At 38.5% G+C, this 16,525-nt stretch overlaps 1 protein-coding gene across 1 annotated transcript in view; it reads right to left on the minus strand.

Moving 5' to 3' along the window:
- Positions 1 to 16,525, minus strand: part of EXOC2 (exocyst complex component 2) — a 105,284-nt gene that overhangs the window by 54,923 nt on the left and 33,836 nt on the right. Inside the window, exons 10-12 of the mRNA XM_026039754.1 lie at positions 15,657 to 15,775; positions 4,789 to 4,914; positions 1,884 to 2,008 (exon numbers count right to left, since the gene is read on the minus strand). Of these exons, the coding sequence (XP_025895539.1) occupies positions 1,884 to 2,008; positions 4,789 to 4,914; positions 15,657 to 15,775 (370 nt within the window). The remainder of the gene's footprint in view (positions 1 to 1,883; positions 2,009 to 4,788; positions 4,915 to 15,656; positions 15,776 to 16,525) is intronic.

Raw genomic sequence — 16,525 nt, forward strand, 5'->3', positions numbered from 1 at the left:
GGGACCGTTAAAATCTGTATTGAAATATATATAAACCTTGTGTCATGAATAAGATCTTATGACAGAAATTCTTATCTACTTTCTAAGAGGTTTTCTAGCTTATGTCACCCCCTCCTCCCACACTTTCTCAGTCCATTTGTGGAATGCAGAGCACTTGGAAGGACCTGAGGGCACAGCCCTTCCTTCCTTTCCCAAGATTTTGCTTAGGTCGTCCATAGGGACAAAAGGAACAGAAGAAATCAAGTGGCTGGGGGCGAAATTCTTCAAAAGTTCAGAATCCAGCCCAACAGAAGCGGAGTGCACCACCAGGAACACCACCTCCTCCTTTCTCACGTGGCAACACTGTTTTGATGAGATATTTCATAAGATCACTCTAACTTTGTTTACCTTTCAAAATGCTTTTTGAGTTTCTCTCAAAATTGCATTCTTTTTCATTGTTCTTGTGGAGAAAAAAACTCAATGTAACTTACAGGTTTTATTTCCAGTAGTACTGCCACCAAACAAAGGCTTTCATTTCCTTTATGAAATGAATGATGGTTGAGAAAATCAACAATACCAACACAATTTGCGATTCTACCTGCTTCACTAAATGCCATCCATAAACGTTGTACCTTGCGACTTTATCATTTGTAATACTGCAGGATAATGAACAGATGATGTTCACTGGGGCTTTTCATTCAATGGCATCATCTTAGGGCTTTTCAGGTAGCAGCAATACATAAAATGATAGCTTAAAAAGTTAATAAAGTTGTCAGAGAACATGGAAAATAAAATAAGCTTCTAAATTTACTTCCCCAATGTAATTTTAATTTTTACTGAAGCTGCAAAGATTAGGGCTGCAAACCTGGGCCTTTAGTGTTGGTTTATGGACAACTTTCTGGTGTAATGGTGTAGCTGTGATTATTAAACATGTAAGTACAGCTGGATAAAGTAAGGATGGCAAATTATCTTAACAGGCCAAGTGACACAGCCAGAGTGAAACAGAGAAGCTTTAGAGACACAGACTTTTAGGTTCAAAATAGAAGCCACTCTGAAGGGCACATTAATCCAAAAGCTTGCTTGCATTTGGTGCTTCCTGTTACTCCACCTGACGTACTTCTCCTTACATACCTTTTCTTTACAGTTTTCTAGGAYGTGCAACGATCCCAGGCTTCGGTCAACAAGAATTTTCAGTGCTAGATATGCAGGGTATGTGTTAACTAATGACTTTAAATCCGCTGGTGGAATGGACAGTTACCTTYCCCCACATCAAAATCATGTGCTTTTCCTAGTAAGACCCCTTGGAAATATCCCAGAGTTATATTTCTTCCGGAGAAGAAACAAATTGGCTTGAGTACTGGAAGAAAATTCTCTGTGAAAGATACTGTATTTTTGAKACCACATTCTAGCAGTAATACAAAAACAAAAGCTATTTTATTCATCTAATACTGATTACGGTAGTAAGCTGGATACTATCCATACTGCATTTATTATGAAATGTGTCCACTTAAAATTTGTTAATATCACACACATGAAAATGGCATATGTTGACATTAATTTTTTTTATACACTTTCTATTTCTATAAGTATTGGCATTATATTTACAGAATGTGTAAAAATTGAACCATCTGAATAAGAAGGTCTAGGAGAGCTAATTATCTGTTTTACTCTCAGACTTGCTCATCTAGAGTGTGTCTGTGTGCACCCCGCTGGGTCTTGGTCAYTTTGCAGCTACGGGGCCTGGAGTCAGTAGCTCTCAAATGTCTAAGTGTCTACAAGCTGTTTTACAAGCCACACTGACCAAAAATAGCCCAGCAAATCTTCCAGTGAAACACAACATGTCAAACACATAATTATTATGGAGTTTTGCGATTCAGAAGTGATTTATATGCAAGAACCCATACCTCACTGAATAAGCTTCCATTCACATAAGAAATCCAAAGTTTCCAGAAGTTGGGCAGCTGGCTTACAACGAGTTTTGTCAACTTTTCAACAAATACAACTTGCTGAGGAGCTTTATATCGCCAAGCTGAGAAGAGAGGCAGAGGGAGAAGCAAAAGTGAATAACTTTGAATTAATAATAAAAGATCTACAACTGGCTTGGTGCCACTTGGTTGCATATGGGCAACTATACACATTGGAAGCTTGTCAAGTAAGAGTGGAAAAACTGAACAGCCTGGCCCATGTACACATACACAGCTAGTAGACACACAAATTCTTTCATCTTTTCTCTTATGCTTACAAAGGGGCAGCATTAGGATACAGAACTGGCCTCTCTGCAAGAGTATCTAATGCAAATCACCTAACAATCCATTCAGCTGGCTTTCTGTTTTCTAAACACTTCAACTGGAAAGGTAACATGGAAGTAATGAAGACATTAAAAGGTTCAGATGATGAGGTGGTGATGCTGAAGAAACAGGCCTAGTACGATAGGTTTGTGATTAAGGCAAACACTGGGAACTGGAAGATTTGCTTAATTTCCAGCTCATACAGAAATTTCCACTGTGGCCAGGGGAAGCTGCCCATCTCTTATCTTCATTTCCATTTGYTTCATAGTCTTTTCTCCAAAAAACAAGGCAAATTACAGCACTGTTGTTAAAACACAATTAACTTATAATGAAATACACACTTTGATTCTCACACAAAGAACACAAGCAGGATTAACATACAAAACTACATTCCCCCCATTCACCAACCTGCTTATGTGCCTTGCACACTGGTTACCAAAACATTTGGGCAAAGTGGCTTACATGGCTTTGGCAGAAGGTAACTTCTATCAGCTTCTTATTGAGGGTAAAAGTGAGGTTGGGAAAAAAGTAAAATGAAAGTTGAAAAGAGGCAGGGCAAAGGTGCTGATGCCTATGTAAAGTAAAGGCAACTTTGGGAAATCCTGCTCTATAACAATCTGACTTCTCCAAATAAATCTGTCTTAATTATGCTTTAGCAAAACAGGATGTGTAAATAATTCCATCTACGACTGTTAGATTTTATATAAAATTAGGAGAAAAAGGAAAACACCAACTTTTGATCTTTTGAATAAAATGCTGTGATACCCATTTACAGAGCTGCAGCTCATTTACTGGTTCACTTGTTCAATGGATGGAGAAGTATCTCCACTAGCCAAAATTAATTTCCTCTCATAAAACAATAGCAAAAACAACAACACCCAGGAATTCTCAGTTAAGTTTTTTGGACAACACGTTCCCTCCTCCTCTCCAAAAAGAAAAGAAACCACGACACATAAATCCCACAATAAATAAAAGCCTAARTGTGGCACATGAATTCCTAGAAACCCTCTCATCTTTGCCACATGCTTCAGCATCCACCTAAATTTATAACGAGGGATGTATATTCCCAACAATAAATACACTGCCCAGGTTTATTTCACTTAGGAAATGCTTTTACTCTGCAGGAGTTCTGACTTCTTTCAGAACCTGCCTCGCTCCTGAGTTGGCAGAAGGCAGGTATATGGTGGAGCAAGCTACTGCACGTCAACTCAAAAGGACATTCTGGACATACCTTCAAGATATTTTGACTGCGTAGCTACAGAAAACTCCAATCTGTATTAAAGCTGTTGAGAAACCTGACAGCTGGAAAAGCAAAAGGTACCAGGCTTTCAAGCTGTTCTGATCCCTGGCAGTGGTAGTCAGCACAGAGCTGCCTTTATTTTGTATCTAATGATCTACAAATCCTCGTTCTGCTTCACAAATCAACAGGAGTCAGGGTAAAATGACCACTGATTTGTAAAGTGAGGGTATAAAATAATAATTATCACAGTGTCTCCCTGTATTGAACCAGCCAGTCACTAGCTAGTTACCGTTCACATTTCTGTCACCAGAGCTGCATGTGATCTCAGCGCTACAATTTGGAATTCAAAATAATTTGCTCCAAGGATCTCTTGGACAATCACGGTGAGTCACAGTGGAGGGTGGCAGGAAAACAGATTTCAAATGTGCTCTCGAATGTGCTGCAAAATGTACTGGTGTACAAGCAGCCTTGTAACAAAGGGGAAAAGGGAGCACGTCATGGCACATTTAAACTGCAGCTTCTACAGAAGCATTGTGAGTGGCTGCTTTATTTTGGTTCTCCATCCACAGAAAGTGAAGATTGTGAAGCCCTCACTCTTTCTAGGCATTAGGTGGGAATGTGCACCAGAGGGTGAGGCAGAGGCAACTCATTCTGAGTATAGGATCTTTGTGACTTCTAAAGGAACTCAGGGATTAGGCTCCTAAAGGATTAGGATGCTCTGATCCTATAGCTGCCTTTGAAACTTGGTTCTAACCGCTGGCTACGGAACCTGCAAAGCGGCAGCAGCARGTGTGTCCCCAAGCAAGCACAAATGATAAGTAACAGCAAAGAAAAAGTAGCAGCTTACATATATGAGAAAAAAAAATCTGGGTGTAGGAAGGAGGAATACTATTATCTGGACTATATTTTAAGAAGCAAATTTCAGTTACAAAGTGTTCTTTACTGCCAAAAAGCAAAGGATTCCATTGGTAAGTAATGATACTACATGAGAAAAAAAAAAAGAACTTAAAGATCCTATCAAGAGATCTGAGTGAAGTTTCAGAATTTGTCTCTAAGAATTTGTCTTTACAGAGGACTAAGACAATCTACAGCAATGAGTAATATTGGCCAACTGCTGACTGGAGATTTGTTGTCTACCAACACACCAAAAGAACGAACAAACAGAGACTCTGGGCTTCTGTGTGTTTCTCTGTTGTCTTGTTTTTGTTTGTCTTGGACTGCACCGCAGACTGGACATAAGCAATCGTGTATTTGCTTATTGCAAACCAAACGAGTGCCTACCATCCTCACGGCCAGACTGGAAGCTGCTGCCCCTCTTGAGCGAGGCGGTTTGACTGAGATGGCCGATGGGAGAGGGGCGCACGTCGCTGTCCAAGTCCAGCATTGGGCTGTGGAGCAGTGAATTGCCTAGGGGGAAGGAAAAATAATAAAGATATTGCATATAAATTGATAAGGATTTACGTATTGATGCTGAATTCTATTTTAGCTCAGAAGTGATTTGAGTTATCTTGCAAAAACATTCTCAGTCCTAGCTAATTAGATTATTTAGACCAATAACTGCATCTACACCAATGCAGTTCAGTACGTCTGCTGCTGACTCCTGTAGCAGTAGCCACCAGCACCATTTAGAAAACATCATTCTTGGATCTGTCTCCATTACCACTTCTCTCTTAATGCTCTACAAGTGCAAGTAATGGGTGTAAACTTCCAAAAGGTGACAGTGTGGGAGTTCAGTTCTTTTCTGAAGAAGTCCTTCCTCTCATAATCCTTTATTGTTATTTTTTTTTAAATAAATTCCCTGTGGCCTTTCACTATGGCCTCGCTGAGATACCACCATTACAGAGCTATTGCTATGTAGTTCCTACATTCATCATATTACTGTTAACACTGTAAAACACTGATGTAAATAGATCCAGTTGCTACACAGTTAACGGTGGTGACAAAACACTCCATTGAACATTGCCTGCTAACTGTTATTTTATCCCTATGTCACTTACATGACACCTGACACCTTTTAACCTGAAGAGCTTTCAGCAACATGGAATGAGCTGCAGTGACTTTGCTAACTACCTGCCACCACCACGGGCAAGCTCTACAATGGGTTTGACCAGGAATTCCAGGAAAGACCTTCCCTTCTGAACGAACTGAACAAATATAGAACAGTGTGGAAGGAAAAAGAAAAGAAACTATCAAAAGTTTTAAAGTAGGCAAATATATTCCAAATGCAAATAGTTCATTATGACCAAGCATTATGCAACTGTCCACTCTGATCTTAGCAACTCAGAGAACTGTGCAAGGGCATGCATCTTCTGTATTTATAAGTTAAATGCCTGTAGCTTCTAAGACTCATCTTAAATGCTGCAAATTTGCAATAATTGACATCTGTAAAAACATTCCAGAAATCTTACAGAATGAAGCAAAAACAAAACAAATTTTTCTCTCTAAGGAATAATAAAAAATARAAGTCCATGAAAGAGCATGCAACAAATATGATTCTAGCCAGTATATAAAAAATTTGTACAAAAGATCTGGGGAAATTTTAAGTTCATCACACAGTTCTGTGGCTTGCATAAGAATTTAACCATTTTTAAGATTCAATTTATCTGCATTTTATTTCTTTGAGGGGAAAAAAGGGGAAAAAAAGACAGACACCAGAATTGTAAGAAATGTAAGACATGCTGCTTAAACATATATTAAAGGATAATAATGCTATTTTCACATAAACTACATTTAGAAAAACCCTGTGATAGACCAAAACTTCCCTCTTTGATGTCTACATATGGAATTTACGCTCTCACCCTTCAAACACCTTGTTAATATGAGGAATTTCTTGTAAACAGATGGTCTCTAAAAATGACAGTACCCATTAAACCTCGGAATTAAGCAAAACAGACATACTTACAAAAACATCTTAATGTCAATTAGTTCAATYAAAACCATTTGCCCGAGGTAGCCCAAAACCTGAAAATTCTGTATTGCTGATGACATACTAACCCCCCGCTGCCCAAACGGTTTATGTATTCCCCCGTAACAGAAAACACGCAAAGAATACGCTCTTGTTCCCCCAGAAAAACCACATCGCCAGTTTGCAGCCGTACCAGGAAAAGAAAGTTTAATGTGAACTAATTTCTTAATTGGTTGTCTAGCGTTACAAGCAAGCACAACAGAGCAGCAGGGAGCTACAACAGCACAGACACCCTCAGGACTAAGGCACATCTGGAGCACATTAGCGGCGCCGGCGCCGCGGCCAGGAGGTAGCGCTCGAGGACTGCGCACGACTGCGCTCCGGTCCCCACCTCGCTCCCTCTCGGGAGCCAAGGCCTTAAAGGCAGCAACATAATGCAATATAAYGCATTAGTATTACTGTCTACAGCCCAAGCTAATATTTATGAAGTTACATAAATCACTGCAAATAATAATTTAGTGTTTATTCGTAACTTGGTTTGCATGTGATTTCTGCATTTTGAAGCTGAGGATAGGCTATCAATAATCTCAAATTTCAACAAGTTACCTTCATACCGGGCTTACAGGCTTTAGGATACTGTATAARCAGAATTAATATTACATTCTGGCATCTTTGATGTTATAGAAATCTTTTTTCCCCAGACACACTATCTACACAGAGTATATCTTTCAGTGACCCTAGTGTATTCAACCGAAGACACACAGGAAAACTGTACGCACTGTCTTCTCATCTTCTACCCAATAATGACGACAAACCAGAAAGGCAGTTAAATATACTATATTATTACATATTAAATATACTATATTATCATATATTACTATATACTAATTACTATAATATATACTATATTATTATATTATTATATATAATATATAATTATATATAATGATTATTACATATGATTATTACAGATATATTATATGCTATTATTATATTATTATATACTATTAYATTTACAACTGCAAAACCATGAAAAGATCAAATTAGCAGCAGCTTTAAGAACTTTAACACTGCTTTCAAAAAAAAATTAAGGATTTTCCTGCATTTCAACTTCTTTTGCACACAGATATTTTCAAGGTGTGTAAAATGAAGTAAAAGCCTTCCGGTACCACATGAAACAGAAATGACACAAGGGTTTTGTTCAGGTCTCCTGTTCTAGCCCAGTAGGATCTCACCAGAACAAGCTCCCCCGCCGCCTAGCAGTGGTTTTGAGGTCATTTTTTCTGTGCATTCATGTCCTCGCACGTAACTTTAGTCACCTGTGTTGGCTCCTAATTACAGGTTATATTTTTAGCTCAATCCCATTTTTTGTGCATGTTACCTATATGTTATAGGCACGCTTCATCTTATAGTCTTAATGAAAAATAAGGCTAGCACAAGATTTGTCTAAAACACTTTTTTCCAAATCCGTAAAATACTCAGTGATTTAGACCTTTAAAAGTGATAGTGCTTTTATATTGCAAAACTATTCTGAAGCGTGCATAGAAATGGTTCTGCACTGTCCATCGTTCCAAAACTGTCCACTCTGCTTATTTCTTTATCTCCCTGAGGTCTAAGAGAACGAGGTTTCATTTGGGAGTCAGGCATATCCCTGTTTTCTTCCCTTAGCCTGTCACATCACTTACGGAACACTCAGCTAAAGCTCCTGAAATGACTTTTGAAAAAGATACTGACTTACCAGGGGATAATATAGGGCCAGGACGTTTGGAATGACAAAAAAGCAAAGCAAAGAGTCTTAATGACAAGCGACAAACTTCATACTGAGTGACTTTTCACTCCGGTTCTCCAGGGCAAGTGGAGCAGCAGTCACTACTCAGGCTGCCTGTACAAACGGAGCAAGAACCAGGAAAACAAAGCRGGCTCTACAGATGTGCAGCCAGGTGAATGCAGCTACTGTACTCTTTCATCCGTTCTGCCTCTTACAGTGGATTTTCTCACAGGGCACAATAGCGAGGGAAGGCTGCTCTGCAGCCCCCGCGCTCTCTGAAGGGCGGCAGACTTCCTTACCACCCCTAAACACCTTTGAACAGTTTTTCCTGTGCACAGCGGGCCCTTGTCCTGTGCTCCAGCCTGACCACCCACTGTTGCTTGTTGACCAAACACACGGTGCCTGGAGCCTGCACTGACACAACCGGGATAAGATTCCTTTCAAGGACACCGCGCAGAGAATTTCAATTTGTCTAGGCAAGAAATTAAGGGAGTAGAATAAATTACCTCAAAATTAACCTGCTCGCCAGATGAATGGCTGCTTTTTATTCTTTTTCTCGAGTACTCTTTCTTGCTAACTTTACACACACAATTATTTTCAAACTGACATTCTAAAACAATCACTAAGAAAATGGCTTCTATTTTTAGCAAAAAGATGAGCGCAGAAGATTAAAATTGCAGCACTTAAGGAAAATACATTTTTGGAATACACTTACAAACGAAAGGCCTTTTTAACTTTAAGTTAGTTTTCCTGATGCCCAATGTATCTAGAATGAAACTATTTATTTCCATTTAACATAAAATGACAATTAAGGCTATTATCATTTCCACTGGTATTTTAAGTAATTCATAAGCAGGATAAACCTGACCGTCAGTCCTGTAGGTCAAACACACTGAAGCAAAAGCCAAATACTTCAAGTTCAGCTTGTAAATAAAAATGACCTCATTTTACTGGCACTAGCTTCACTGGACACTAACATTTTTAGCAGCTTTCAAAAACAACTTCTACCAAATCACTCAGAAAATGATTTAAAAGGCTACAGTAGACACCACGGTAAAACTATGGCCATATAAGAGAGTTTTACATTATCTTTGGTGGCACCAGCTTTTCAATGTTGGCTTTAAGCTACCCGTGCTTCCCCTTTTAATCACTAATATTTACTGTCTGTGGGATATGTTCTTATCTTTTAAACAAAAGATCCTTTTTTTACAAAAAGAAAAACAACAGTCCCTGCATTTCCCAGAATACCAGATTCTACTGAAAATATAAACAGCAAAATAACAGGTATAGGAGATAAAAGTATAAAAACAAATCCAGTGTCAGATTCTCTACTAATTCATATTTTAATTTTCCTAATTAATAACCAATTAAGGGTTTGCTTGACATTTGCTGCCAAAAGAGTATTTCTGCTAGGGACGGGGGATGTGGTTGAGACGTGAAATGGCTCCCAGCTGCAAGAAGTCTTCTTCCAGATGTACAGTAAGCAAAGGCAATGGAAGAGAACCAGCTGCTAGGATAACAAATTGAAAAGGCCCTTTTGACACAGGCCTCGCTGGCCTGTCTGATCCAGCAGAGACAGATCATTCATCGCAAGGTGAACAGGACCTCAGTGTGGTGCAGAAGAAAGAGCCCTGTGCTGCCGGCCTCCACCCCTTCCCTCACGCTGYGCAGAAGCTGCTGCTGCTCCCGCACCACCGGAGCAGGTACCTCCCTCTCTGCTCCAGAGATGTGCATCACGGTTGGCATGCGGGAAAAAACGAGCTGCAATCAGAATTACAACAGAAATCCCTCTCACCAAGCTAATACTCTCCTGCTTCCTGAAGTGCTTCGGTGCCAGGAACGCTCCTAGGCTGTAGATTACGTATTTTGTACCCCAAAGGGCAGCACAAAGACCGCACTACAGCTTTGCTATTGTTTCTATTTACCCTTTTAGTTCTGAAGAGTCTTAATAGATTGCTTGCTTACCCTAACATTACAGAATATCTCAAAAAGATGCGTTAATAAATGAAGATATTTTTCAGTCACTTCAAAGACAACTGGATTAGTCGCCTCCTCCTTTTTAGCTCACAGGCTTATGAAATCTACACAGCTAAAATTAAGCCTAAGCAATAACCACTGGCCACACAGAAAATGGTCTTAATCTCTGAAACTTCTTTCCCTCATACTCATACTCATGCTAAGAATCCCATTGCTTAATTCATTTTGGCTCTCTGCCCAGTGCTCCAGGCAAATTTTAAACTAAACCTCATTTATTTACATTTATTTTCATGCCATTTTACGTCACTGTATCCCCCATGTTTCCTGTACTCCAAAAAGTCTGAGAAACCAAGACCACAGTCAAAAACTAAAGGGATGCCCATGTACTATGGAAACTGCCAAGTTAAAAACTACAAATTTATGATTTTTTTTAATAGAAGGTAATACTTGATTATCCAGACACCAGGTTTGAAAGTTCCCAGACTTTCTTCAAACTGAATGCTCAGAAGAAGTAGCTCAGAGTACAAACAAGCCAAGGTATGAAATATCAGCACAATCTATTATTTAGGAGATACCTTTCCAGGTGAGCATAGTGCTTTTCCAAACGCTAAGCTTTATATTCGCAGCTATCAAGTGTTCTTTCTCCTGAATATTGTCTCATGTCTCATGCATCTCCCTCTTCCTAACAACATCTACATATGAAATAACAGGAAAAAAGTCTCTAACTACCTTGAGTTCCTCAGTAAGTGATATGAAATGGCAACAGCTGCATATAATCAGATTTATAAAACATATCTATCAATATTTCAAGCAACTAACTCTCAGGAGTGAAAAGCAAAGTTTCGAAAACAATGAAAAAACATGAATACTTATCCCATTTGCAAGGCAGATAATATAGAGAAAATATTTAAAGGTTAATAAATCCATATATTTCCAAGCATCACTACATCACTAGGACTGGAGTTCCAGACAGTTCCACCTTGGTCCCATATCCCTTGCTGCACCCTTAATAGAGGAATATGTTAGTATTCAAGAAGGGGAGGAGACCTTAGTGTAAGGGCATAACACAGGATTTCTGTGACCTGGGCATTCCCTGCATTAATGCTTCCATGACATCTCTGACTCTGCTGTTTGGTCACCGACTCCTGGCTGCCCATACTTAGCAGGGCATGGAGCAGGAAAAATTTTTCATCAGTCACACACAGATACTCGCTCATTCCTTGCAATGCATGGGTTTGGACTATTTCATTTAACAGTCTTATAGTCAAGATGYTCTTCCTGCCGTTTTTACCTCAGGAATCAAAAGGTCTGCTGTCAAGGCAGCAGAGACTGAGAGGGAGAGGCTAAAAGCAGTGATCATCGAGTAACTGTATCTGAGTTTATTACTGAAGTGTTATGCTATATAGTTCAGGTCTGATCCACAAACCAACAGGGTTGCTTAAGGCTGAGGGGAAACAGCACATTAACGCATATACAGAAGTGTTCCTCAAACAGGCTGTAAGACGGCCTCTTGTTCCGATTCCACCAGCACGACACCGGCAGCAGCGCGGCCCGGCCTYGAAAGCCTCCTCCTTTGGATCTGCCTCCCCGTCCTCTACAGCCGCTACCACAGAGATCCCCCTGCCAAACATGAAAGTCGGTAACGGTAGCTCAGATTAATCTGTATCCTTGGCCATTCTTTTTTTATCTTCCTTTCATGGAAATAAATTAAAAAATGCAAACACTGTATTCAGGATTAYAGAAAAATCCCCATGCTACTCATATCATTTGATAATAAACACAATCTGCTATCTATTTATCAGATTACGACATCTTTTATGATTAATATCCATTAAAATCAAAAGAAATTTTTGATGGAAGAATTTGGGGTTGTAGCTGCCAGTCTTTATTTCAAGCTGCCACATTATTTGACACAGTTCAGCACTGCCTGATGTACCTTTCAATTTTTGGAATTAATACTAACACTAGCTGAGTAAACTGAGGAGGAGAAGAAAAAAAAACAAGACATATTTGAAGCACATGGGGCTTCTGCTAGCCCCCAAAACAAATTCCAGGAGCCAACTCCAAGACCATTACAGCACTGTAAATTTGCCCTGTGTTGTTCTTTTGAACCACAGACTGCACTGTGCTATGATGCTTCACAGTTTCACAATAGGCTTATGAAGGATTCACACATAATTTTTATGTATCTATGTTTATATATGTATATAAATAAATGTGCAATTCTTGTACAGGACCTCCAATTACCTCAGACAATAAAGCAGCTCATTCCCTTTTTCAGCTAGGCTTAACAAAACTTTGAATGGACAAGAGGTCATCACTGCCCTTGGGCAAATAAAAACAGTCTATGGAGGATGTAGAAAAGTAGATTCACTTTTTGTCAACAGTGGCCTGGAAGGTATGATCCACCRCTGAATCTTTTAAAGAAGAAAGAAAAGATTGTATTTATGTATAAGAAAAAGAAAACAAAGCAGTAATGATGAATGAGATATCCTTCTAGTAGTGCCGGCATCACTTGAGAATACACTATTGGCTTGTTGCCAGTGACTGAATTTGGAAGAACTTACTTGGATTCAGTTTTTCCGTTATGTTTTTTATGCTGTTTAACAAATACTGATCTCCTGTCTCACCTACATTACAAGCTGCAAATAAATCATGTTAGGATGTTTGTTGCTGGACAGTCAGCTATAAAATCCTGTCTAGGACTCTCAACAGATGACTAATCAAAAAAGACTTTTAAGGCAGGTAAGAAAAGCAAAGGTTTTGGTCTAATTCTGAATCCATTTCATAGGATTTTATGTTCACCAGGGTAACAACTYAGAGCACCTGTCTGCTTTGAAACTGATAAATTGAAATCAAAATGCATCTGGTGCAGACTCAGCTGAAAGTTGAGAAATAAAAGTTGTGCATAGATTCTGCTATGGAGTTTAAAGTTTATTTTTCTGCAGAGTTTTCAATCTGTCAGTTTGAACCTACAGAGTCACAGTCAGCAGAACAGTTAAGAATAGCCAGATATTTTTGGGATGTCCAAGGTAGAAGTCATCTTCACCTGCATATTCCACAACTTTCAGTRTGAAGACTAATGCTAGATATGATGTATATTATTCCTGCTCAAAAGGCAATCCCAGCAAAAGATTTAATATACTTTTCACTTACACTTTTTGCTGCCAAAGGCTAGATATGTAAAAGAATCTTTTTTCAGAAGCAAATTTTCAATCGAAGAGTTTAGAGTTTGAAAATTTGTTACTGCCTTCACTTAAAAAAGAGCCCATCAACTTAGAAATGGATAAATCACATTTCCGACTTCTTCAGGTTGGTTAGATTTCTCTAAGCCATGCAAAAACAATTCAATATCTATGTATCTATGAGTGGAAAAAAAAAAAAAAGATAGAAAAACAGTGTATCCAGTTTGAAAAGTATACATCTACTAAAATAGATTAAAATACATTCCATGACTCTGAGCACAATCAACAATGTTCTACTTGGCAGTTAATATCACTTCTTCTGACTTTTATTTTGTACTTCTTCTATGTCCTGTATGTCAAAATTGAGGTTCTTTGGAAAGGAGAAACCGAGTTTAATAACCCAGTGGAGTTTGCTCCACTGGATACTAAGGGAGAAACTCCATCTACCAGAATCAATTTTTGTTATTTTTCAGTCAATCTGCAGGAAGACTACATTGGTTAGCACCACAAAAAGGAAACAAGCAAACAAACAAACAAAAGACAAAAAAGAGGTTATTTAAATGGAAGAGATAAGCTCTGTAATAAAAATGGTACTATACTGGTAATACACTAGATAGCAAAGTTATGTAATATGTAAAGATATGCTGGCTCTCACTATAAGCTAAAGAAAGTTGGTGACACCGTAAGGCCTTTTATATGAAACCTAAAGTAATCAGAAAGATTCTTTTTGCAAGAAAAACACCAAACAGGCTGAGCGTTTCAAGACACTCTAAAGAACTAAGGCACCCAACTTCTGCTCTTTTGCTGGAACATGTGTATCAAAACTATTTGGATTACTACAAACAAAACAAAAAACAAACATAAAAAAATCCAGAAAACAAGCCTTGAGCACTTAGCATCTTCATGCTTTTATTTTTCTTACTAAGATGTGAAATATTTATATACCATTGTGAAAGCTGAAGAAGGGGGAGGGAAAAAAAAAAAAAAAAGCTTAGAAAGTGTCCACTCTTACAAGTGAGTTTTGCTCTATGACAGTTATTTGGTGTTGGAGGAAGGAGAGATTTAGGGTTTTTGGCAGCAGGAATATGGGAGGGTTCTGCATTTTGACCAAGACTCGAAGAATCAAACCTGGTGTTCCAGTTGGTCCCCTAGTACTCAACACCGTTTTGTAAAACAAACACATTCTGTACAGCCTTTAGGCTACAACTTGGAAATGTGAGATTGACATCACTGTCCTATTTTAAGCATGCAGTGAACCCTATACCTGATGTCATAACCTTTGCTAAAGAAAAAAGTCTAAGCATCCTGCTACATTTTTTAGCACATTTCGGCAGCCGTTCCAGTTCAGTACAGTTTCTGTGGTTTCTAGAAAGAGATTATCTTATTTGTTTTGGGATACACATGCAATAACRCTAAACATGGGAGTCATCTTCAAGTCAAGAGAAGCCAGATTCCCATATTTCTGTTCATCTTGGAAATATCATCAAATACAGTAAGACTCCTTGAGAAACAAAGCACTACTTGCCTAACTTAACAACTGAATTTTCAGATTTTACTAATAGAAATGCCAGGATATTAACCCTCCCACCCACCCCCGTTTGAAAATATATTGATGTGACTGACTTTCTTAACCRGTTAATAAATTGTTACAATACCTAAAAGTAGTAGTAGGAGGGCATTTCTTCCAGGAGCCACACTGACAAGGACAAACAGAGCACAACTACGTATTCATATGGCTCTACATTTTTAAACTGTCAAATGGGATATTTAGACATCCACATAGGTTTGTGTCTAACACCATAATCTAAGTTTTGAAACTGCACATGAACAAAGAAGAAGAAAAGACCCATTATCATTCACTGCATAACAAGAGACAGACACACATTTTTTTTTCCACAGTGCCCCAGGGTCCTTCATATCTCTGTAYGACTGGCGAATCCTCTGACAAGGAAACCCAACTGGTGGCTTCAGACAATCTCCATTTAAAGTGACCCTACTGAAATGTTTCTAGAGGAGAGCTAACTTTGGATGAAGGACTGAAATGTAATGTTTTCCCATGTAAGGAGCTTAAAAGATCTATGTTAAACAAAAGGAAAACTCTAACCACTGTTTTGTTTTCATAACATAGTGGGAAAAAAGGAAAAATACAAATCACTATTCAACTTCATGAAAAGCCATCAAAATCAAGAGGGGGAAAAAAAACAAATATCATTTGTACACTAAAACTTGTCAAATAAAAGGCAATGCCAAATTCCTAAGTGTCAAATATAAATATATATATATATATATATATATAACAAAAACATATCCTTGCCTTTTTGTTCTTTAACATAGCTCTCCTTACAGTTGTGCATGAGCTGCAGAATCCACTGATGTTGAGCACCAATGCACTGCCAAGCGGGGTCCCCAGGCGCATGAAGATCAGAAAGATATCTGTAAAACCCAGTCCAAAAATCACAGTTCTGACTTGACATATTGAAGGCTTCATTAAAACAGACCAAAGATGTACAGAGATATACCTCCTTTTAACATCATTTTAAAAATCCAAGTAGCTTYGCTAAGACACATTCATATTCAATGCAAATGCAAGCTTTGCATTCTCCCTTCCTAATTTAGTAAAGCAAAGTTCCATCTAAAATCACCTGCAGAAATAAACACAAATATAACTGAAAATACACATTAACATAACAGCATACATATTAAGTACTTTATCCACTAAAGTCACAGTTCAAGCACTTCACGTTTCACTTGGAATCACTGATAACATCTCAAACGTGTAAAATATGGTATTTTTCTTTCCACTTTATATGCTCTGATTGTGGCAACATGTAACTGCAGCAGSCAAGTACAGAAGGGATTAATTTTTGGATGATCATTCATTCCCTTTAGCACACACAAGCACAAATGAATGCAAATGAAGCTCCTGATTGTTTTTGTTGCATTGGGATGTACACACATAGTGTGAATATATATACAGGATAAGGCAAGACTTTTCTTTTTAATGGAATTTCTAACAAGTGGAAGCCAAACACCCTCTGTCTTTGGGGAGAGTTCAGAGCGTGTTCAGAAGTCGGCCGTTGTGACTGCTAAAAACACAGCGGTAGGATAGTGCAGTGTAGGATTCAAGACTACGTGACTTTTAAATTAATGCTTAAAAAGCAGGAGTTGCTCTGCTCTTTAATG

This window comes from Nothoprocta perdicaria, unplaced genomic scaffold (genome assembly GCF_003342845.1).
Source record: "Nothoprocta perdicaria isolate Ctin4 unplaced genomic scaffold, notPer1 scaffold_24, whole genome shotgun sequence".
Classification (NCBI taxonomy): Eukaryota; Metazoa; Chordata; class Aves; order Tinamiformes; family Tinamidae; genus Nothoprocta; species Nothoprocta perdicaria.